This window comes from Tetrao urogallus, assembly GCF_951394365.1.
Source record: "Tetrao urogallus genome assembly, chromosome: 1".
In the NCBI taxonomy this organism is placed as follows: Eukaryota; Metazoa; Chordata; class Aves; order Galliformes; family Phasianidae; genus Tetrao; species Tetrao urogallus.
This window is the reverse complement of record NC_136813.1, coordinates 146,182,710-146,206,304: the sequence shown is the minus strand read 5'-3', so window position 1 is coordinate 146,206,304 and position 23,595 is coordinate 146,182,710. Positions and strand designations below refer to the sequence as shown.

The 23,595-nt window shown below is 44.0% G+C and overlaps 1 protein-coding gene across 1 annotated transcript; it reads right to left on the bottom strand.

The window, feature by feature from the left end:
* Window positions 1–1,569: 1,569 nt before the first annotated feature.
* GSG1 (germ cell associated 1) lies at window positions 1,570–8,137 on the bottom strand (the record flags this gene model as incomplete). The annotated part of the gene is made up of 5 exons (XM_079533362.1): window positions 1,570–1,885; window positions 2,561–2,672; window positions 3,008–3,160; window positions 5,198–5,245; window positions 7,819–8,137. The coding sequence occupies 5 exons, from the start codon at window positions 8,135–8,137 to the stop codon at window positions 1,570–1,572; spliced, it is 948 nt and encodes a 315-aa protein (XP_079389488.1).
* Between the last annotated feature and the right edge of the window lie 15,458 nt (window positions 8,138–23,595).

Below are 23,595 nucleotides of genomic sequence, written 5' to 3'. Positions count from 1 at the left end.
TTGCAGATGTCTCTTTGGTCCTCCTGCTAACATGTACTCTTCCTGTTTTGCTGCATTTCCCTCTGAGTAGCAAGGTGATGGCAGCATTTTGATGCTTACATTAAGGATGGACACATGGGTTTGCTCCCCTGGGCTCTTGACACCTCGTCTTGCTACATCACCCTTTCTTCTTCCTCCTTGCATCTCCATATAAAGCTTCCAGGACAGCTTTCAGTGTAGCTCTTCAGGATTAGCTGCAAGCCCCAAAGCTGGCCTTTGGACCCTTCTCTCCTAATATCAGAGCTGAGAACAGTTTGTATATGTTTAATGGTATTTTTGTGTAAATAGCTTTGTATATATTAGCACGACTCTATATATTAGCAACAACTCTAGGCCTGGGATTTTCCTCCAGGCGCGCTAGTATTTATAATATTATGTTAGTTAATACAGCTGTATAATAGGAACTGAAAGTGTGAGGACCAGTAATATATGAAGATTAAACAGGAGTGCACCTTTCCTCCTGTAGCCACCACCTTGCTGGGAAAGGTGAGGCATTCATTACCTGAAATAGTTATTCTCCTGAGGTTCTTCCTGAGAGAACTAATATTTGAGTGCAGTGACATTAGCTCCTCCATAATGTGAATTCATTCCACCCGCACACACACACCCCCAGTGTGAATAAAGAGTCTGTCTGTATATTGTTGAGAAAATGTATTTGAACTGTGAACTGCAGTGGAGCAAATAAATACTGTGTACAGCATCAGTGTGTGTCATGTGAACCACCATTTCACCTTTGAGGGATGACGAGTTTGCTTGATTTGGGGACTGTTGGTGGTATTTTTACACTAAGGGGAAAAGGGACAAGTGAAGAGAAACAAAAAAGCAGGAGTTCAGGCTAGGATTCTTAAAGGATGTGGAGGAGCACAATAATATGAGTCAGACCGGAAAGTATCTCAGAATGGGAGCTGGAGAGGGCAAAGCAAGGAGGGTGCATATAGGAGCCTTTACAGACAAGAGAGAGGGGAGGAGATATTTGAAAGCAACCTCCCATTTCTACTCCAGCAGCACTTTTAATCTGTGGGTGGGACAGGAGACTGGGCCTACAAATGAAGAATAAATAGGGTCTTCAGGGAGGACTACAGCAACTCAGTATGAACACCTATGCCCTTAGCGCTGAACTAAAGAGATTGCTGGAATGGCAATATGACTCCACCCAAAGAGGCCCAGCAATGCAATTTGCCAGCTGGGTTGGGCTGAGTCTATCTTTTCCTTAGTGCAGTGCTGTTGGGATTAGGGTACCTGCCTCAGTTCTGTCTAACAGTGCTTGGATACAGATGGCACCAATGATATTTACCCCCAGTTTTGTCGTTCCCAGCTGAAGACACCCTTCAGGTTGTGATCAGAGAGGACCTGCCTTGCCTCCTCTTGGCACTGCTGTTGCCTTGTTCCAGTGCCTGATTTTCTTATTCTCACTCCCTGAACATTAGAGAAAGGAAGAGCTCCCCAAGAACTTGCTAACAGTAGTGTTAATGTTTGGTTCAGAGCTTTTTGCTTCCCAAACCCCACTGTTCAGCCCCTGTGCATTCATCCCTAACACTGATCTTCTCCAATTGTCTGTCCCAAGACCTCATCCAGGTCCAGCTCTGGTTCCCGCTGCAGCACTTTCTTCTGCAGCTCAGTGTAGAAATCAACTCCCTCGGACACTGAATGGAGGGGCTTGTCTCGAGACTCATAGTAGCTGCTTATTTGCTGCTGTACGAAGTACTGGTGGTGCTGAGGCTGATCCTTGAAGCTCATATCATAGCCCTTGATGTGGTTGCGCTTGAACTCCAGCACTGTCTTCGTGTAGGTGTTGAGAGTGGTGACAGCAGAAGCCATGCAACAGGTGAAGGAGGTCCAGGCCATGCTGCAGGAGAAAAACAAGAGCAACACATGCCATGAAAAGCCAGGCAAAGAATTGAACTGTATGCACCGTGGTGCACTGGTTTGGCAGGTAGAAGCTGCTGAACATGAACACAAGCTACAGAAAGACGAGAGATGTCAGACTAATAAATAACTTCACCAAAATGTTTTTCGAGTCATCTATTGTGTATCAGCTGGGGTTAGCTTCTGCAGCTTTTGGAGAAAGAAATCCTGAGCCACATGTCTAGTCTTGATGCTACAGTTACAGACCTTTTGGACTTTGCTCAGTGAAGATGTCAAACCAACATGCAATTTTATTTAAACTGCAGAAAAGCAAGGCGTTTTTGAGAGCAACATCACAGGTGTGGCAGTGGCCTCTGCACACAGGGAAGAACTGAGACTAAATAGGGCAAACAAGCATAGAGGCAAGTCTGATTAGTCAGCAGGTGAGAAGGCACTTGTTTAGGTGTGTCTCCATTGTTTTACCAGTTCTTGGTACCTACTCACTTAAGTAACTTGGCAACTATTTGTTAAAGCAGGGGATCAGGAGATTGAACACTAGGAGAACCATGTCTTTGGAAACACGAAGGGTCAAGAAGGGAGGAGGGTTTGGACAAGGTGTAGCATGTCTGAAGACCCACAGCCCAGGGAAGTGAGGGTGGTTGCAAAGCTCACATACTAGAAAGCCCAGCCGTAGTCCCACGTGTGCGGCCTCCAGTCCTCTGGTCCCAGATTAACTGTGGCTTGGAAGACTTGGCTGTACATCATGTGTGCCACCATCCCAAGGAGACCTGGTAAAGAAGACAAAAAAAAAACAAACACCAAGGAAGATATAGCAGGAGCCAGAGCTGCATGCTTCAGCCTTGTGTGAGAGAGGAGGCTTTCCTATTGCTGTGCAAGGCCAGCAGCTGCTCTACCACCTCTCCAGGGTTGCTTCTACACCACTGTCTCCTTGCAATTCCCATTAACTGTGTTTCTTTTTAGACACTTTTTAGGGGCTTTTTACTGCTCCTTTCACTCTGATTCTCATCAACAGAGGTGAGCGAATGAGAAAGGCTGTCAGTGTATTTTTATTTCTGCCCACATGTGCCTGTCTTGCTGCCAGGTTCCACAGTAACACGCTTACCTGACAGCACTGAGGAGACAGCAGCAAAGGCATTGAGCTTCAGTCCACAGACAGGATTGCCGGTGTGCAGCATTTCCACCATCAGGAGGATGAAGCTGATGAGCAAGAGGCTGATGTACAGCATCTCTGACCCCAGTGACAGCCACAGGATTCCTGCCAGGAATCAGAAACCCCTCACATCAGTACCAAATGGCTTCTTCAAGGGAGAATACTCCTTCTTCCCAACCTAATCCTGAAAGGAAGTCTGTTGGAGAGAAGAGAGGTGGGGAAAATAACCAGCCCCCAGCCTATCAGCAAGGATGCTGAGAGGCACAGAGTGTCATGGCTGATCTTGCAAAAGCTGAGAGGACCCAAAACAGCTGCCTTATATAAGCCAGTGATATTCATAAGCAGCAAGGTAAAGCCACGGGGGATATCTTGCTTGAGCAGTTACATTCACCACTCACTCTGCTGCTTGCATGGAGAGCAGGCAAATTCATGCAGGGTTTATCAGTGGGACTTGAGTCATACCACAGCTCTCAGCCCAGCTCATTGTGTGGCAGGGATAGAGGAGAATGAGAAAAGACATTCGGTAATGCTGGGCTCTGGAAGAGCACACGATTCACTAAAGAAGAAATATTAATCTGACAAATGAAGCAGCACTGGGAGCACTACTGTTAGCGATTGCTAATGGCCCTTGAGGAGACATTCTGCTGGGGAAAAGGAACGTGAAGGAAACTCTCATTATTGTGGCACTTAACTCAGCTCCTCTCTTCTCCTCAAACATCATTATTCCCATTGAGTCACCCAGCTCTTTAGCAGGAATTAATGAGTTGCATTCCCTGCACAGAGGAGCTGGTTTGCTTGTTGCAGCAAGATCACAGTCTGTTTCTTTAGAGGTCATACTGCCAAGAGTGTCCTGGAGGCCACAGGCACCAGCAGTGCTCAGAAGCCTCTGCATTGCTTTTCCTGTGAAAGCAGACTGGTCTCACTGCCCATGCTGGTGGCTTCTCTGGAGGCCTACGTCATCTTACAGTGGTACTGTGTGCAGGAAGGGGTGAAAGCAGGTGATGGAGCTGTGATACTGTGAGTGCCATGCTCATACTGACACTCCAATTAATCTGTAAGACTTCAGTGTCTTACAGAACAGAGGCTTTCTTTCAGATTTGGGTTGAAATTAACTAAGAAGCTGTAGGAGGAGTGTGAGGAGGGATAGACGTATTTACAAAGATGTATTCTGGTTGCATGAGTCTATTTTCTCAGGCTTGGGAAAGACATTGGAACCAACAGAACCAGAAGCCCTGACTGGGAATGGAGCACAAGAAGGTGAGGAAGCAAAAAAAAAAAAAAAAAAAAAAAAGGAATTACTGCTTCCTGTGAAAGGAGCATATTGTGGTAAATGTAAGAGCAATTCCTTTTGCGGGGAAGTCATTCGCTTATGACAAAATGGAGATCCATGTGATTTCAAAATGATCTTGTAACATCAGCATCATTTGATTTGTGTAAATGCTCTTTCCAAAAAGAACAAACATGAGAAGTTAATGTGCACAGTGCAACACTGGTACTGGACCGTGCATCTATAAGCCACGGGACAGAGAAGCAAGACAGAGAAAGAAGGTGTGCTCCACTAAAACACTAATTTCCCTTCTGGCTGCTGTAGTTGCCCAGTGTGTGTTCCAGCCCATCCAGGTTTACTGACATTATCCCCAGGATAATTTGAACCATGTGACAGGAACAGTCAGCTCTCCAGCCCAGATTTGATATTTGATGAGGCAGGATTTCATTCAAAGTGTGCCTTTTGGATGTCCTGATTGCTTAGTACAAGGAAGTGACTGGGCTCCCAGAGGCATCCATCAGAACTCAAGACTGCAGCACTGAGTGAACATCCAGCGCAAGGGAAGGAATGCCCTTGGGTGATGTCCGTCTCCTCCCTGTTGACTACATGAGATGACAAGCTTGAACTTGATGACTTACTAAAAAAGACGAACCCCACTTCATGTGGGAGGAGGCCTGGGGTTTCTGTTGCTGACCTCACAGATGACAGGAGTTTGGGCAAACATCTGGGAGGAAATCTTTCTATTTTTAGCATCCATGAGGCCTGAGTATTTGGGGACCCACCTCACTGTCCTCACGCAGGAGAAATGTTGCAGGTCCCTTGTCCCAAGGAGGTGCACTGGATAGTTACGGTGAGATATGGGGATTTGCTCTTACCTCTCTCTGCTGGTGGAGAAAGCTCAATAAAGCTACGGCATTTCTCCTCTGAAACACAAAAAACAAGGATATCAGCTTGTAAAACAGCGTAGGATAAGGTAAAAGAATACCTCTCCCTCTCTCTTCATTGCACAGCAACAGTCATTTGAATCTACCTGCCAGATCTTCTCACTTTTGACCTCTTTCTGACCATCCTTCCATACTCTCATGGGGCATGGTAGGAGAAGGCAATCTCTGGGTAAAACTAGGGGTGGCCCTTCTAAAAAAAAAATCAGCAATTTTTAAATGTTGTCAATCTTTGGTGAATATATAAATCTGCTGCTACTTCTTCACCACTTTATTACCAGTCTCTGAGGGCTGTTCCTCAGGGCAATTGAAATGTAGCTTACAACAGACCACAGACCCACCTCTTCTGAGGACACACATTCCCACTCACCTCAGGCAAATCAGTTATTGATTTCCCAAGAAGAAAGCAAAAAAATTCTCTTCCCATATATCTCATGTTAGAGATATGAGATCCTCTTCTGAGACAAAGAATTGCACAGAAAGTAAGCCTTCTGTCCTCCCAGTTTAGGTATATTATTTGGGCAAATGTTGTTTGTTTTTGCTTTGGCTTTTTATAGAGGCCAGATACAAACTATTAACAGAGGGTCCACCATTATTATCTTTAAGTCTTTCTTAGCTGTGTACTGCACCACTGCATTTGAGGGTCCTGTCCTCTATTTGGCATGGTACTTTCTCCCAAGAATACAAGCCTGCAGTTTTTCATGTAAGAATCTCATTTTCTTAATTTCTATCCCCAGTTCTAATCTATTCCAATCCCCTGTATTACTTCTATCATCTGTGGCTCTCAGGATGCTACCCAGTTTAGTGCCATCTGCAGTCTTCATTAACTTGCCGCTTGCTACTTCACCTAGAACTTTAAAGAGGTTATTCAGTAATGGCTCATCTAAAGCTGATCCTGAGATTAGCCTGAATAATGAAATCCTTTCTCCAGCTCAATTCAATTCAAACTCCTGTTGCTGATCAACGTCTTCTTCTTTTTTTCTTTTTTCTTTTTTTTTTAAAGTTGTTGTTCTCTCTGTGCTTGCTTCAGAGACCCTCAGCAGTGGGTAGATAGTACTCACTTTATAGGAAGCAGGGGACTGAGGCTGACTATGACTACCCCATGCTCTGGTGCAATCCAGATGTAACATGCTCTCAGCATTCCTTCAAGCATCGGGGTTATTCCAGGACTGCCTGGTGGCCAGACAATTCTTTCAGAGAAAGCTGTCAAATTATGTATTCCCACTCCCACAAGCACCATGGAAACACACTTCAGACCAAATCAGCCCCAAATAAACACATATCTTTCCACAGTATATCTGGAAAAGCTCGTAATGAAGCAATCCCCTCATTAGGACATGAGATTTTCAAGCATGTTCCTGCTTCCACCTCTCTTCTGTCTTTTGTTCACCTTTATGTATGTATGTATCTGTGCATGTATTTATTCATTTAATTAATTTTCAGAGTCTTACAGCAACAGATAAGAAAATGTGCAGTGCTGTACTAGAATGGTCAGTCAGTTAGAGAAGAGGGATAGACAGGATGGCCTTTAAGGGTTCCTTCCAAATCAAACAGCTCTATGATTCTATTTGTGTTGGGTAGACCTGAAGAGCAGGGCAGTGGCTCAGTGGAAAGGGCCTGATGTGACTTTCATCACTGCATCTTTAGCTTACAGTCAGTTCTGATTCCTGATGTATGTGCCAGGCTGTAAAGTGCATTTGTGCACTGCGAAGCATCCACCTGTACTGATGTGGCACCAATTCCTGTGGAAGGACTGCAGCAGGACTGGGCAAGAGCAAATTCAGGGCAAAAAATACGTGGGATCTAATACAGCCTGCATGACCAGCCTCTGTCTCTCTGGAGTTTGCAGTGCCAGTTTACACTCAAAAATCACAAGTCAGACCTGTCACAATATCACAGAAATTACTAAAAATTAAAATGCTGTGTTCTCTAATCCTCAGGTCAATTTGCCTCCTACCTTTGATTTCTCTCTGGTCATAATCTCAAGCTTTTCTCTGCATCTGTAATGAGGGACTTCTCTTTCTCTCCTTACTGCTTTTTGTTTGATAAAAGCCCAATCCCTATTCATTTCATACATCTCCTCAGTTTGGTGATTTAAGGAGAATGTCAACAAATGTAATCCTCACAGTTGTTAACTAGAAGTTGACAACACCAAATAAAATCCCCGTTTCAATTTCACAGGGGATATGCACAGATGTGCCCTGTAGAGCATGAAGTGAACTATGTGTAGGAATGGAGCTCAGGGGAAGGGAAAGAAGGGCCACTCCAGTGCCCACCAGGATGGTACAACCACAAAGTCACTGTCACCATCACCTGCACTCCACAGCTCCTGTTCCAGACAGAAGGGCATGCCAGAGACAGGCATTCTGCCTTGCTACCATCTGTAAACATCTCTGTGAAGGACAGAAGTACAAAGACAGTGCACAGGGTTGGTGCCATCAAAGAAAACGAAGAAGGCTTTTCTCTCAAGTGCTCTTGGCCTCCACCTGTCAATTCTGAACTCCTGTGGAGTGAAAGCAAGGGAAAAAGCTGTGGCCATCTGGGCAAGACGCTACCTGGCCCTTCCATGCTCTCTTCACAGGAAAGCCACATCCCTGTGTGGAAGTATCTGAAGGAAAAGCGGTCATCCCCGGTCTCCCAGCTGTAATGGACCTCCTCCTGAGCTGAAGCATTGCTAGCAGCTGCATCAGGCGTCATGGGGACACCGATGCACTTGGAGTCTTTGCTCTTCCCACACAAAGGCTTGGGCACTTTCTGGGTCCCGGTGCACCAGTAGCTGCTGAGCAAGGCAGTGGTGGAGAGGCTGAGTGCCAGCAGGTTCAGGATAACTGCCAGGAAAGCACGGCGCCACGGCAACATCTTCAGCAGCTCCATCTACAACACAGAAACAGAGGGACCGTCAGACCAGCCATCTAGCGTCACAAACCCTAGCTTTTCCAGGTGGAACACATGGGGAAGGGATATGCATAGGAGAAGCAGTCTGTGCTCCTCACAACATTCCAGCAAAGAAGGACCCTTCTCCTAAAAGCCAGAGCAGTGGAGAGATAGCTTAGTTTCAACCATTTCAAAATACGCTGAGGTATGTACTGGGGAAGAGACGGTGACCCTGCAGAACTACTGGGACTGAATGCACCGGTATGTGTGCGTGTGCACAGAAAATGAGAGAAGTGATTGTTATTTCCATCTCAAAGACAGTAGATAAGAGCTGTTAACCAACTTCCCCCAAATGCCAAGTGTTTCCACTACATGAAACATGACGAATACTTTGTTCAGCTAAATGAGAATTCTTTCTGCCACGTACCCCAAAACGCTTCTTCAAGCACCGTTAATTCCTTTACCTAGGGAGGCAGATAGGATACTGATTTCAGAGAGGGGAAAGACAGGGAAATGTTCTCAGATCACACTCAAAACAGTGGCCTGCCCCAGGAGGACACCCAGCCACCCACACCCAGCAGTTTGAGTTCAAACTCAGAGCAGTACTTCCCACTTGAGCAAGCACTGCTCTGCACATCATAAATTTGGTAGAATGGTTGGATAACAGTGTCTGTGCTCTCATACAAAGTGCCAAAAGGGTGGTTTTTTTTGTTTTAAGAACGAATGGTGTCACAAACATTATTCTCAGTTTTAGTTCTTCGCAGTAAGTAATTCTGAAAGCAGTTTGTGTACCAGGGTCCTGTGGTCTTTCTCTCTCAGAGAGAAGCTTAAGATTTTAAGGTTCCTTCAAAACCGTGCACTGACTTCTGAGTACCCATCTTATCACTCCACAGATTGATTAGATGTCATCTACCCACATATCAACTTTCATGTAATCAACGCATGCCTCTTCCCACATGGCACACCCTATGTTTGGCACAACTTCATCCAGATACTCCCACCCTTTCCTATTTATGACTCTCAAAATATATTTGACCACGAATAGATTCAGTTTGTACAGACATTGCCTGCTGCTGGCCTCTTCACACAACTTCTGTTGACTCACCCAACACTGAAGGTGTGTGAAAGGCCCAGCATACTGTGGACAATACTATGAAAAACTGGAAATAAACAATCAAGTTGTTTGTGACAGTCTTACAGGAATACAGATGAAAGCAATGCAGTTAGTTAGAAGCACTTTTTTCTGCTAACCAGCAAGCTCAGAAATGCGGCCAACAGAGATGCTGCTGAAACACTGCTTGGAAGGCAAGATTTGATTAGCATCTCATCACTTAGAAAACAGTGCCTGATCCAGAACATCTTCATCAAAGGCAAAAAAATACTCAGTTCATTAGAAATTCCTGTACTGTCTTATGTTCTGGCATCTTTTGCTTCCTTCAGAGCACTTATTTCAGCAAATGAGATGCTGCACCCCAGAGATACCATTTATCTCTATCTTAGTGGCATGGTAACTAAAGAGTTCATTGATCTGGACGCATATTGATGATCTGGAAGCATATTGGATACCACCAACCTTCAGAGTGGTTTGTCGGTTGTTCACTCATTCTTGGTTATACTTTCCTTCACCAGGTTTCAGTTCGTTCACACTTTTATTGAAAATAATCTTTCCACTCACAATGTTGACCAAAAAAAAAAAAAAAAACAAACCAAAACAACAAACAAACAAACAAAACACCTAACATTTTTTTTCTAATTTAAATCCTCAGTAGTAGGAGAAATATTCTCTCCAGTTGATTTGTTACAGCTGGTCAAAGGCCATATTATTTCAGAACCAGTGACAAGGAAAAAAAAAAAAAAAGAGAGAAATGAAATGATTCATAAGCAGGAACTCAACCAGTGATGCCAAGACTGTAGGGGATAAGAAGCAAATCTGAACAACATCTTCATGAGAACATTTTCAGAAATCTTTCCCTCCATAAAAGCCATACACTGACAGCAACTGACCACGGTACCTAGATAACCCCCCAAAGGAAAGAAATTTCAATTTACCTTACTAGCAAGTCTTGAAGTCCTGTTAATTTGGAGGAGTAATACAGAAATAGAACTCACAATTTGCCTTCGGTTTTACTTGTCTCTAAATTTCCCAAGAAACCAAACTGCTTCAATCCTCCTTTCTCCTTCGTCTCCTCCTCTCTTCCCTTGCCCACTCCCTCCCCATGATTATTAAACGCTATCCCTCCAGCCAGCAGCTGGTTTGTAGAAAATGGTCATTTTATAATCCACAATGCAATCACAGAACAGCTGTTCTGGGAGATTATATGGGAAACGCTTGGTGCTGCGGACTGGGATTAAACGCAGCATTCACAGAGTAAAAAGTTTCAGTGAAGCACAGAAGGATTCCAAGCCATCTCTGGGCAGTGGCTGTTTGGGAACTTGAATGGAATGAGATGGCAGTTCTCTGACTGGTGCTGCAGGGGACAATGACCTTAGCTCAGAAACTACCAACACTCTGGGCACCAATTAGCCCCTTCCTGTGCACATGGCCTCAGCAGGTGACAAGGACCCCAAGTTCCCATCTTTGGGATGTCTTCCTGGCCAGATTCCAATCACAGAAAGGGGAAAAATAAAAAATGGGGCTAGGATAGCCTATGTGGCTGAATTTGCTCTGAGTACTGTGCATTTCAGACTCTAAATATATGTTGCTCCAGCTCTCCCCACAGGCAATGGGAGTTGTAATGAAAAAAAGGAGTCCCTTAGCAGAACAAGTGCTGAGTGACAGACAGGCTCTGCGAAACAGCGGTGAGTCTAACAAGTGCAGTACTCAAAGGGTGGTGTCCCGCATATTGGCAGCTTTACCAAGGCATGAATTTCACCAGGAATTCCAGCTCCCAGCAGCTTCACATCAGATGAATTTGGAAAGCTAGAAAGAAACAGAAAGATTCACACTCACCCAAAGTCCCCTCTGAGCTCCTGCCCTGAAACCTTTAAGGCCCTGTGATACTTGAGGGCTTAGTTACAGCTTGTTTGGCAACAGAACAGCAACAACGGCATCACCTCTCACGAGAAGGAGCAGTCGCTAGAGGGCTCAGAGCAGCTCCACATGGAATAAAAGTGTGAGAGAGCGGTGCTGCTCCCACCCCATGCTTCCATCATGAGACGCAGGTGTACCAATAGCTCTGGGGACTGCACAGCCCAGGGGTTCAGGAGCCTGCATAAGAGGCAGCGCTGTTACAGAGTGCTGACCCTCCATGCCTCCAGCATTACCGTTGATGGCTGCACAGTTATTTTCATCCCAGCCACTGCCTAAGCTCCTCTAATATAGATAATCATCACTAAGATGGGCTAACTGAAGGCAATGCTGAAAGTTCCTGTGCTTCACAAGCTGTCTGTGGGCTTTTTGATTAAAAGCAAGGCTCTGTTTGACACAGATGTTCTTAATTTGCTGAAGGCGCTGATGCTTAAAAGAAGAGCAGTAGTATTTATTCATTGTTTAGTCTCTGCATCTGAAGACCTTAAATTTGACTTCTTAATGCTCAGTTTAAACAAAACAAAACAAAAAGCCCAACTGGTTTTCAAGCCCAATAATAAATCAAATTCATTTCACTACGAATAATCCCTAATATTCATAAGGTTCTAATTTTAAGCACGAGTTCTCATTAAACCCCAAGATGCTATGTCAGCTCCTAAAGCTAGGATCATGGAGCATATATTAATGAAATGTGACTGAATTTAGATTTATGGACATGGGCTCAGGTTTAAAAATAAATTTATCACATATATGCTACTGCTTTAAAAATATGCCAGATTTAGAGTCCTGAATAATGGCAGATATTTATCCTTCCAGAAGATGGCAATCTTTCTCTAGTCTTTTTTTTTTCAGGAGTCTGCTATTCCTGTGTGAGCCTGGGGGAAGGAAGCAAAATCCAAGTTTGGACTTCTATCCCTTCTGTTTTTGCAGGTTTCCCCCTCCCCCCTCCCCTTCTTTTTCCTCTTTTTTTTCCCCCTTATTGGTATAAACACACTCTCTTTCCTTCCCTTGGTGATGTTGGGCAGTGGATCCTTGTCTTTCAATTGTCTGAGCCTGAGAGACTTTTGAAATCAATGGGAAAAGAAGTGAAATGGATGCAGAAGCCCACAGGTCATTTGCTCCCTCTTCTGTCCTGCAGAAAGTTATTCTTTTTAATACTTTTTGCAGCATTTTATCAAGTAACATATTAACTTTTTCAGAGTGTTTCCATGCCCAGATTACTGTTCACAGCTCATAGAACACCAACACAAGAGCATGTTTCCTGACATTAGACAAATTTCCTTTAGTAAAATATTCTTTCTTCTAAAATCTCCATTCCAGCTTTGCCTAAATCTAATGAATTACAGACAGGAAAACATCATTCTATCTGTCTCTCCCCCTGCTGTGCCTTCCACTTTTCTCATCTTTGCATCTTGTGTTTCCCACCACAGTTTGGCTTTGCTACAGGTTTGAGATGTCTCTTTCTTTTTGAACTCAGTAGTAGCCAGTCCCTGGTGACTTGTTTCAAGTTTGCCCATTGAAGTGAATACCCACAGCAGTTGGTTTCCTGTGCAATCAGCCAAGCATTTGGCTTACAGAAACAAAACAAGGGAACAAAACACACAACACAATCTCAGCAGAACACCTCTGTAGAGACTGCCAAATCTACAAAAGCCTGGGGATTTAGAAGAGGTGCATTTTCATCCCAGCTGTATCACACACACTTAGGGTGTACCCTGCCCAAAAGTGACACCTTTAACTCCCCAGGGTTGTTGGTGATAAAGAAGGGCAACAAACCCTTACCAGACAGGGCCCAGTAATTACAATACTTAGCTGGCAGATCCCAAGAGGCACACAGCTCTTCATAGCACTTTACTCGGCTCTGCATCCCAGGTGTACCAGGGACCATACACTCTCCAGACATCAGTCCTTCAGCCATCCTGAGGAGAAAGAGAGGAGAAAAATGGCTATTTACACCCATAAAGTCACCCTGTGGAACCTGGACAAAGGCACGCTCATACTCACCCCTCATTCCGCACATTCTTCACACATGACACTTCCGTGTACCATTCACCCTCTGCTCCTGTTTGTGCTGTTTTTGCAGGAAGACGTCCAACGCTGCTGTCCCCTCCCTCACTGCCATACAGCCAGCAGGATGTGTCTGGGCGGCAGTGACACCGAGTGAGCCAGACTTCTTAAAGCCAGTGACAGACTGCAAATGCCAGATTTCTGCCTGAGCTCCGAATAATTCCACTCAGATTGTAACCTTTATTTAGCTGTTTGTATGATGCATTAACTCTTGCTCTGCGAATGACCTCACCAGGAACTTTTTTAGTCAAAGCACATTTAAAGGTGAATTCTGTTTTTAAACATGAACAGCTTACGTTGCTAGACAGCACGTCTGTGGCATAACAGGCATAAAGATTGAACTGGAACAAGCATAAAAATGAACATAGAACCTTGCCATTAATTTGAACAGAACTTTACATTTTTTTTCCCTAAGCAAGTCTTAGTTAATTTTTTTCTGTTTTACCTTTATTGTTTGAAACATTCAAAACCACATGGAAATGAAATCAAAAAAGTGTATCAACACAGACTTTGAGGATTCACTTAAAGATTCCAGATGCATCCATTTCTAGATATGCAATATAAGACTACCTGACGGAGGGATACTTTTCAAAGAATGCTAAAACTTGCACAATTCTGACATATTTAGCTGAGAACATAGTGGGGAAAAAGCAAAAGCAAAAAAAAAAAAAAAGCTTTTTATCAAATTTAGCCAACCGCTAACTAGAAGAAGACAAGCAGAAGACAATATCTTATATGTATCTATAAGGATATGAAATTAGATCTAGTCCAGGAAAACAAGACATCTAAACCAAGTAGGTAACAGCTCACCTTATTCATCCATCACTATTGCCATCAGCTCTTCTGAGAAACCCAGTGAAGTACAAATTGAGCATGGACTCACCTCACTTCTTTCTTTCTTTTTGACTGTCAAGACATTCTGTGAGATCTTACCAGATGCTTTGAAATGCTGCGAGTTTGTAGCTTCACTGGCCTTCTGAGCTTGCTATTTCATCACAGTACTTTATATCAGTGTCAGAATCAGTGTCCACTTCTGCAGAGTACGTCTTTACAATTTGGTAATCCCCTTTATGATTTTTTTTTCTTCCAGTTTTAAATCTACCGGTTATGGGATCTCAGTCTGCTCCTGCAAAGAATCAGAAACACCCAGACTCAACAGCTGTCACAGGCTCATGGTTTTTTGTCATCAAGAGGGACTGGTGCAACACCACAGACTGATCTCTTGTGTAACAGAAAGCAAAGAATTCAATCATTTCTAGGGAAAAACAGAGCTCCTGCTGGAGCTATAGCACATATTTTATACAGCTAAGTAGTATTGACTATGCAATAGGATATGATGGAAAACCCATTACATTCTCAGAAAAGTTGTTCCAATGGTTAGTTAGCCTCATTCTTAAAACTTTGTTCTTGATTTGTAATCAGCGCGTGTCTGCTTCAGTTTTCCCACCTCATCAGTCTGTTCCAAGACACAAATAAATAGCCAGTGAAATGATTTCCTAAAAATGCTATTGTAGGAGTCACAAATCAATGCATTTCATTAGAGGCACACAGTGTGATCTAATGAGCTGGCTGGCAGCCGAAATTCCTGGTTCTGTACTTGGCTCTGACACACGATTTTCCCCTCTTATTGGCCAAGTCATTAGAGGTGCGTTTACACTGCAGTCAAAGCAGTGGCAGTGATGGGGAGTAAACATTTGGTGCTTGTTTTAGTTGGGTGTTGCTAACAATTTTGCTCCAGCAAAATGGAATGCAATGCAGGATATAAACCTCAGTCCAGAAATGGAGTAAATTAAACTGTGCTGAATTCCACTTTGCAACAGATAGACTGATAGTTCAAAAATAGCTTGTTTCCCTACACCATGAAGTTGGGCCTTCACAGTCATTCCCACGGACACACTTCTACAGCACAGCTGATTCTTGTTGATGTTGGAATCAACATAGAGCTGGTGGGAAAGAGACACTGTTTTGATAATGGCAAAAGCCAAGGATCTAAAATTAGTGTGTTCAGAGAGTATGTTGCATATGCAGGTGATCTTATTGTCAAACAAACAGAAAGAAAAAAAAAAAAGAAAAAAAACCATAGTTTAACCACATTGCACTTGGATTTCATGTAAGGAAGTAAGTACATCAAGACAATGTTTTTCAGCTTTGTTAAATCTTTACTGCAGTATGGTGAATCAGAATACGGAGAGGAAACCTCCAAGAATACCCAATCAATTCACCTGCACCAGCATGACCTAGACACCATGAAGACCTTCAAGGCTACTCTTGAGGTTTTTTGTAAAGTTGCTCTGAAAGTAATGTCTCCTATTTATTTCTATGGAAGCTGAAACAGATACAAAGAACACAATAGCGCTATTTGATAGAGCAAATTATGAGCTACAAAATACTATTTTTCAACATAGTTACCATTCAGTTTGCACAGATGAACTGTTCAGGATGTTCTTCTTTCCATGGTGTGATAGCTGTGCATGGACATCTGGAATATTGCTTGTCTTTCACATTGGTGTTGCCACTGCTGAAACGAATCACCTACCACCTCACTGCGCTCATTTCCACTGTTTGATCTCCATCAACATTCAACATGTTGATGAATGTCAATGGATGCAACTTTTTCTGCGCGGAGGGACTCAAACACGGTTCAAAAGCACTTCCATGTCAAATTCCATTTTGTCAGAATGCCCCTCTGCTGCCACCTATCTCACAGAAAAAAAATAATGAACAGAATATTGGCAGGAAGGTTCAACCTCTACTGTCATACCACCAATATCCACCTCTGATGTCACAGGCCATCATAATAAAATACTTTGCGAGAGGTCCTTGTGGTACATCCTGGATTTAAATCATTCTATTCCCTTGTTATATCTTCATTTCAACCTACTCAAAATATCCATCAGAAAACTATTCTATCTCCATTGCACATCTGAATTATTTACTCACACGGATTGTCCCCTGGAGGTCATTGAAGCTCTATGGCTTACTAAAGTTATACTCACATGCTAGTAATTGAGGAACTGAAGCTTCAAAGGCAGACTGAGCTAGCAGAAGAGGTTTGGAAATCAAAATGAGTAAGACAGAGAGTTAGCTTTTTTGAGGTAAGGTGTGGGAGGTGTTTTTGTTCTTCAGCTATTAAAAACTCCTTCCCTTGGCATTCAGAGAAAAAAAAAAAAAAGAGAGAAAAAAAAAAAGGAGAGTGAACTGGGAAAGGAAAGATTCATGAATCAGGTGGCAGCATGCAGGAGGCACAGCCACCTGGAGGCATGAGGAGCCCCTCAGGCCAGCTTCCCCAACAGAGCAGAGCTGGTAGGAAGCATGAGTTGGAGGAGATGAGGTCTGAGACAGTGGTCTAAAGGGAATCATAAAACCACCCTTATTTAGAGAGCTGAGCAGAGGTTATGTTACAGAGGTTGCTTTGAAATAAACAGCGCTAAATATTGTAATTCCACATTTTATCTCATTGGACATCATAGTAATTATCCAAGATTCAAGCCTGAGGGCATCTCTTTTTTCCCAGACTTAATGAGGATGTCAGATCCCTCTCAGTCTCTCCACAGTCCCATGCTGCCTGTGCACTGCGCTGGGAACCAGGCCTGGACACAGGGCAAGGGTGCTACAAGTTTGGGGCCCCAGCCCCACACCACGGCAGGCCTGAGGCAGCTGATGGTGCCATTCAAAGGCCTCTGAGAAGAAGGAGGGTTCGGTGCCCAGCACTCCCTTGCACGTGCTTCCCCAGCTGTAGTGTGGATGTCTGAGCTTGGACGCAGTCACGGGCACCTAGGCTTCCCCACACAGCTGTGGGGAAGGGAGTGCCCCGCTCAGTGGAAACAGAAACGAGAAGTACTTCGGCAATGGCACACAAAGAGTTTGGGCGTCTCCCTCTTTCCTTCTGTATTTCTCTCCCCTCCTCACAGCCTGATTTCTGGGTGCCTGAGTCCCCCCAGGCTGCCTGACAGGCCCGGCTGCACTGTGAGCATGGCTGCTGCCTCCTGGGCCAGGGCAGGCTGGGGTGAGGCAGTCACAGCCCTTGGCCCAAGTGTAGAGCAACCTGGGCCTTTGTCAAGTGCTGTTGTTTCCATCAGGCTTGCTGTTAAAAAAAACCCAGATAATTAACAAATGTCCTTCCCCTGTGTTTCTTCTGAGCAGGCTCAAGCTGCAATTACTCAGCAGCTTGTTATTTAGCCAGATATGGGGCAGGGATTTTGTGAAAGATGGAAAAGGATGCTTTCCTAACAGAAAGGGTGTAATTTCTTCTAAAGGAAGACAGTATTGAGAGGGGCTCTTTTTAAGTGAAAACGTCATCTTTGGGTTTTTTTGTTTTTTTTTTGTTTTTTTTTAATAAATATTCCCCTTGTTGTCAGAAACAGTTAAGTGGGTTGGTGTGAAATTAAAAACAAAAAGAACCCAATAAAATAGCCAAAACAGATGTGAGATGGTAGACGCTGGCTTCAAGTTTGGCAAAGTAAATAAAAAAAAAACAACAGAGCCAAACCTTATGATGAAACGTGTCAAGTGACTATAATAAAGAGGCAGTGCTACTAGCAATGTCTTGCATGCTCTATATGCCAATTCACACATTAATTTCACCATTACTTTTTCCCAGGTAGTCAGGATGATAATTGCTGAGATTTAAAGCTAAGTATTAAGTGTCACAAAATACAAATTATTTGCCAACACTTGATCAGGGTAAGCACAAAGGAAGGGAGCATTTGGGTAGTGTGCTACTAAGGGGAGAACTTAGAGAAATTAGGTCAGGCAGAATGGAAAAAAATCTTCAGAAACCTCTTCCAAACAGAGAAATGTAGTCGTCTGTGGAACAGTCTCACATGGAAGCAGTGGATGCCCATTGCTTAAATCATACACCAGCAGACTGGATAACACACTGGAAAATGTTCTGTAGGCAAAAATTTTGCAGAAACTGGGCCGGACAGGAATGTGAGGGGATGGATAGGATGAACTAGCAAGATTTTCCCATCTGTAATTTCTATGACAGCTTTTGTGATTGACATTGCTTGAAATTCCTTTATGGGAACTGCAGAATCTCTGAGGGAAGCAGAAGATGAGGCTGGAGAGAGAGATGTGGGTGTGTTTCTTGGATGACACCAAAAAAGAAGCCTGCAGCCTTGCAGAGGCTGTGAAACTAGAAAGACTAGCTGCAGTGAACAGGAGGGTAAACATCTCAAAGGGGCTGTTCCCACTGGGCTGATAGCTGTGCAGACGTGCTGCTCTGGGTGAGGACTAGAGGTTAGGAGAATGGTGAAAAGGGCAGACATTTTCCTAACATTCTCAATAAAATAAAATAAATAAATAAATAAATAAAATTCCGGAATTTGCTGGTATATTTTCATCTACTACAATCCATTACAGGCCTAAATGTATGGTTCACAGCTTTTCCAGAGCAGAACCACTGTTTCCCACTCTTCAAAGGTTAAAATTCACTTAAGAATTATTAAACAGAAATTAGACTATAGAATGGCTGCAATTTCCAACAATCCTTTATAGCCACTTCTATAGCTGGCTTAACCTCAACACTGAAGACTGGGGAGAGCTCTTTTAAAATCATCGTTTGTTTGGATGGGACCTTAAAGATCATCAAGCTCCAAACCCCTGCTGTGGACAGGGCTGCCGCCCACCAGATCAGGCTGCCCAGGAACCCATCCAACCTGCCCTTGAACAGCTCCCGCGATGGAGCACCCACAGTTCTCTGTGTCTGAGACTCATCACTCTCTGATTAAAGAATTTCCTGCTAACATTTAACCTAAATCTCCCTCTTTTTGTTTCAGGTCATTCCTTCTTGTTCTATTGCTATCAAACCATGTAAAGAGTCAGTCCCCCTCCAGTTCATAAATTCCCCTCAAGCACTGGAATGCTGCAATGAGGTCTCTCCAGAGCCTTCTTTTCTCCAAACTGAACAAGCCCAATTCTCAACCTTTCTTCACAGAGAAGTGTTCCAGCCCTTTGATCATCTTCGTGGCCCTCCTCTGGACCTGCTCCAATAGCTCCACATCCCTCCTGTAGAGGAAACCCCAGGCTTGGTCACAATACTCCAGGTGGTGTCTCACAAAGGCAGTGTAGAGGGGTCCATCCCCTCTCTTCTGCTGGCTGCCCCTCTTTTGAGGCAACCCAGGATACTACTGATCTGCTGGGCTGCAAGTGGACAATGCTTATTCATGTCCATTTTTTTGTTCTTCAGGACCCTCCAAGTCCTCCACAGAAGGCTCAAAGCAAAAGCACAAATTGAATCTTCTAGGAGCTTTGAGATCTTTGGGGATGGAAGATCTATTGAAGTCTGTTTGTTGTTGTGAAAGAAAAATCTGAGGATCACAGATCAAATCTGATGAGGCACAATTTGTCCCAGACAGCACCAATTGATGTCTTGGGGCTGTGTGTTGGCAAACTGAGGCAGGAATGTCAGAGGAACCACACCTCCAAGCTGGCCTTCCCCACTATATTTCATAATGGGAGGATCCCTGAACTATTCCTTCTCCACCTCCTCACTCCCAGGTTTCCAGGGGCCCTGACTCAGACACTCAGTTCACTAGTGCACAGTCAAAATGTACATTCAGAGAAAGCGACATGAGTCCCGCTGAATCTCAGTCAGCTTCTTCCATCTCTTCTTGGAAAATGGTCATGGTTTGGGATGTTTACCTCCACCCCTTAGAAGCTTCTCTCTCTTTTTCTCACAGAACTCCCCTCACTTTCAGGCTACGTGTAGGTACTGAAACTTCCCATGGAAGAAAGCAGCAAGGAGTGCAAGGAGCACGGTGTGCATCTCCTACCTTGAAGGTGGAGAGAATTAATCAAGTGCTTTCCACACAGCTCAGGACTCCTAGCAGCAATGGCTATGAACAATAAACCTTCTTCTGATCCTGAAGGCTTTCTCATAGATGCTTTCCCTGTAGTTATGACACCCTTCAGGGACACAGGTGCACCTATGGGATGCTGCTGACACCTGAGCTGACCCTGTGACAGCATTTGCCTTCAGGCTCTCTCCTGTTCAGACAAAGGCCGTGGCTTCTGCTACATCCCTGTCTTTTGTGAATGACATCCAGGCTGCACTGAGGAACTCCCAAATGATGAGGAACTTAACTCTCTGAACTGTCTCCTTGGCTAATGAGCCTTGCGGATTGGAGTGAACACCCTTTTTCTGCCAGCCACTGAGCTGACTTCTGCATTAGTAAACTGAGCAGTTCAAATCAAGCACCAGCATACAATTTTCTGCATAGTTAAGCTGCTAGTGTACTTCCTGGCAAGTTTTGGCTTGTGCCAGCTGGAACTCTCCTAAAAACAGCAAAGCAAAGTCTGATACCACAGACTGGGGCACCATTCCCAGCAGTGGTTGGGCTGCCTACTTTAAGGGAGAAAGACTTTAATTCAGAGGGATGTTGTGCCACTTGCCCTCAGGTTCAGAGAACTAGCCCTGGATCTATTTATTTACTAGTGTAGGTGTAACCTAGATTTCAACGAGACCTTTCTGTCAGCATTATTTACTATTAGAAATCTATCTCCCAAGTGAAGTATTTGTAGACTGTGATTAAGTCAATTCTCTTGTATAAACTGCTTTTGAGTCCTTTCCAGTCTCCAGCACCCTTTGAGAGCTACAAGCAGGAAAACAGAAAACATGCTTTCATTACTGCAGTGTGGTCTCACCAGCTATGTCTATACTCCTGATCCTTTCCCTTCCCTTCCCTTTTTTGAACCAAGACAGAGTCCTTCTGCCCTCACTTGCATACCTCATTTCCAGGGTTAGAAATCCTACAGCACAACATGTTAATCTAGTCCCTGATCTCTCAGAGAAACAAGAGTTTGCAGGATACCATGTTCACACTACTGCTGCACAGGTTAGACAGAGGACTGAAAAAAAAAACAAGGAAAACGTCCCACTTGCTGTACTTTAATATAAAGGTAGCTCTGCCTGTGCAATTTAAGTTGACTTTGCTGTTGTTCCTTTTTCTGCTATTATTTGTGCAACGTGCAAATACTTTCAGCAATGACCTGAAATTCTCCTGATAAATGAGTTCAGTACCACCAGATTAAAAATTTACCTCCATAGGAATGTCACTTGGGTGTATTTGCTAGTTTCCCTGGCCAGTAATTTCTGAAGTTGAGCCATTGATAAGTTTTCAACATCTACAGTAGAGGTAGTTTTGATCATCAACTGCTATCCACATGAAAGTTTCTATATCACAGCCCACTGGCTCTCACTTATCATGGTCTGGACTATTCTGTTACAAAGAAAAAAAAAATACTACAAGTGAAAAGATGTGAGGTTTCTTTTTTGTTTGTTTGTTTGTTTTTTGTTGTTTGGTTGGTTTGTTTTGTTTTTGGTTTTTTTTGTAAGTCATTGAACCTGAGCACAGTCCCAAGCTCAGCTGTACAGATCTACAGAAATGCCACTTGACCACTTTCCCTCTGATCTTTGCAAGTATCACAGAATGATAGAATCACAAAGGTTGGAAAAGACCTTTAAGGTCATCTAGTCTAATCTTCCACCTACCACCAATGTTGCCCACTAAACCATGTCCCTAAGTACTATACCTACCCTTTCCTTAAACAGAGAGATGACTTCACCACCTCCCTGCAGCACTGCCTGGGGTTGTTATCACAAAAGTGCAGGACCCAGCATTTGGTCTTGTTGAACTTCATCCTGTTGGCCTCAGCCCATCAATTCAACCTGTTCAGATCCCTCTGTAGGGCCTTCCTACCCTCAGACAGATAAGCAGTTCCTCCCAGCTTGGTTTCTATCTGCAGGAATATTGGGAGTACCAAGCCAAAAAGCCACGGCAGAGCACACATCAATGGAAGTTAGACGGACACGTAGGCAGTGTCACTCTATTACTACATCTGTCTTCATGAGTTGGGGATATACTGATGCAAGCATTGCAGTGTTGCAAAGCAAACATTACGAGTTTCAGTCTCACCAGACCTTTGGTATGACAGAGCTGTCACTCCTTCAACACAGTTGTCACCACGTTGCTAAGTAACCGTCACAACATGGCAGTGGCCTGCCAATAGATGGCAGAAAGGTCACAAGGTCAAATTTTCAGTAGCAGCTTCAGCAAAGCTTCTTCTGTAGAGCTCCCCTTGGCTGAGTAACCGAGGAAACTGAGATGTTCTCCGGCAAGCAGTATTTGTGCAAATAATTAATAAATAAATAAATAAGGAGGGGGACGGAGAGAAAATATAAAACCCTCAGCCTGCTTTGCAGGCACAAGTGCAGCTTGCAACTATTAAGCTGAATTTCCAAGCCATCAGAATGAGTTTTCATCTAGATCTGTCACCCCTTTCCCCCCTCCATCATACATATACTCTGATCTCTAAGCCAAAGGTGAAGTTTTAGGGGTTAAATTCACACCTTTTGCAAAGCACCATGCTTACAGCCTTGGGAGATCGTTGTCAGCCTTGGAAAATTGACAGGTAGTCTCTAGTGGGGCACTGCTGCTTAGAGGGACAGCCCTTTCCCTTCAGCAAGGAGCTAAGTGGAATTAAGTCCTGAGCATTAGATAAAGTCAAGAAAGCAAGAGACTTATTGTACTAACTCTTATCTCCAGAAACACCTTTGACATGCAGAATGTTTGCTCACTGTGATTACCTGGGTGGAGAGGTTACTGTGGCATAAACTGTTTACTTTCAAAACCACAACAATTTGCCTCCACCCTCCTCATGCTGCCCTGTGCACCTGAGCAGTAACACACCTCAGTAAAGCTGGGGAACACCAGGAATGACTATAAAGATTCATCAGGAGGGTGCCACCTTGGGGACACAACTGACAACAGACAGATGCTTCCACTGACAGTCATCAGCATGAGGGAACAAATCTGCCTCTGCTGTAAGGACTGCTTGACAGGAGTCCCAGGGGAACAGAGGGCTCAGGTGAAGAACAAACCTGCAGAAAGGCATCTCTTCCTTCCCTGAGCCCTGACCCTGCCAGACAAGAAGCCAAAGTGTTTCTGCTCATTGAACAAATACAGCTTTAAAGGCTTCATGCACAGTGCACAGGATGGATGTGCTCTCCCCTACTCTGCTGGGGGGAAGGAGCTCTGTCTCTCTCTTCCCTTTGTTTTGTGCATCTCTGAGACTCTTGCACCTTTCCTTAATGGTGAAAGGAAATGAGAAACAGAATTGAGTGTAAGCGGCATGGTTTCACATGTCCTGGTTACTCTGCCACCACCAGTGCACTAAAAAGAAACACCTTCAGATACAGAAGAGATGAAAAATCAGTATTGGGTTGATTCCTGGGTGGAAGTCTGTGTTCCCTGAGGTCACTAACAACACTTACACTGGCTTTATATGGTAGAGAGTTACACCCATAGTCTTTGCCCTGGCCACAGCAAGTTTGTTTCCTGGCCAGCAGTGTGTTCTTCTG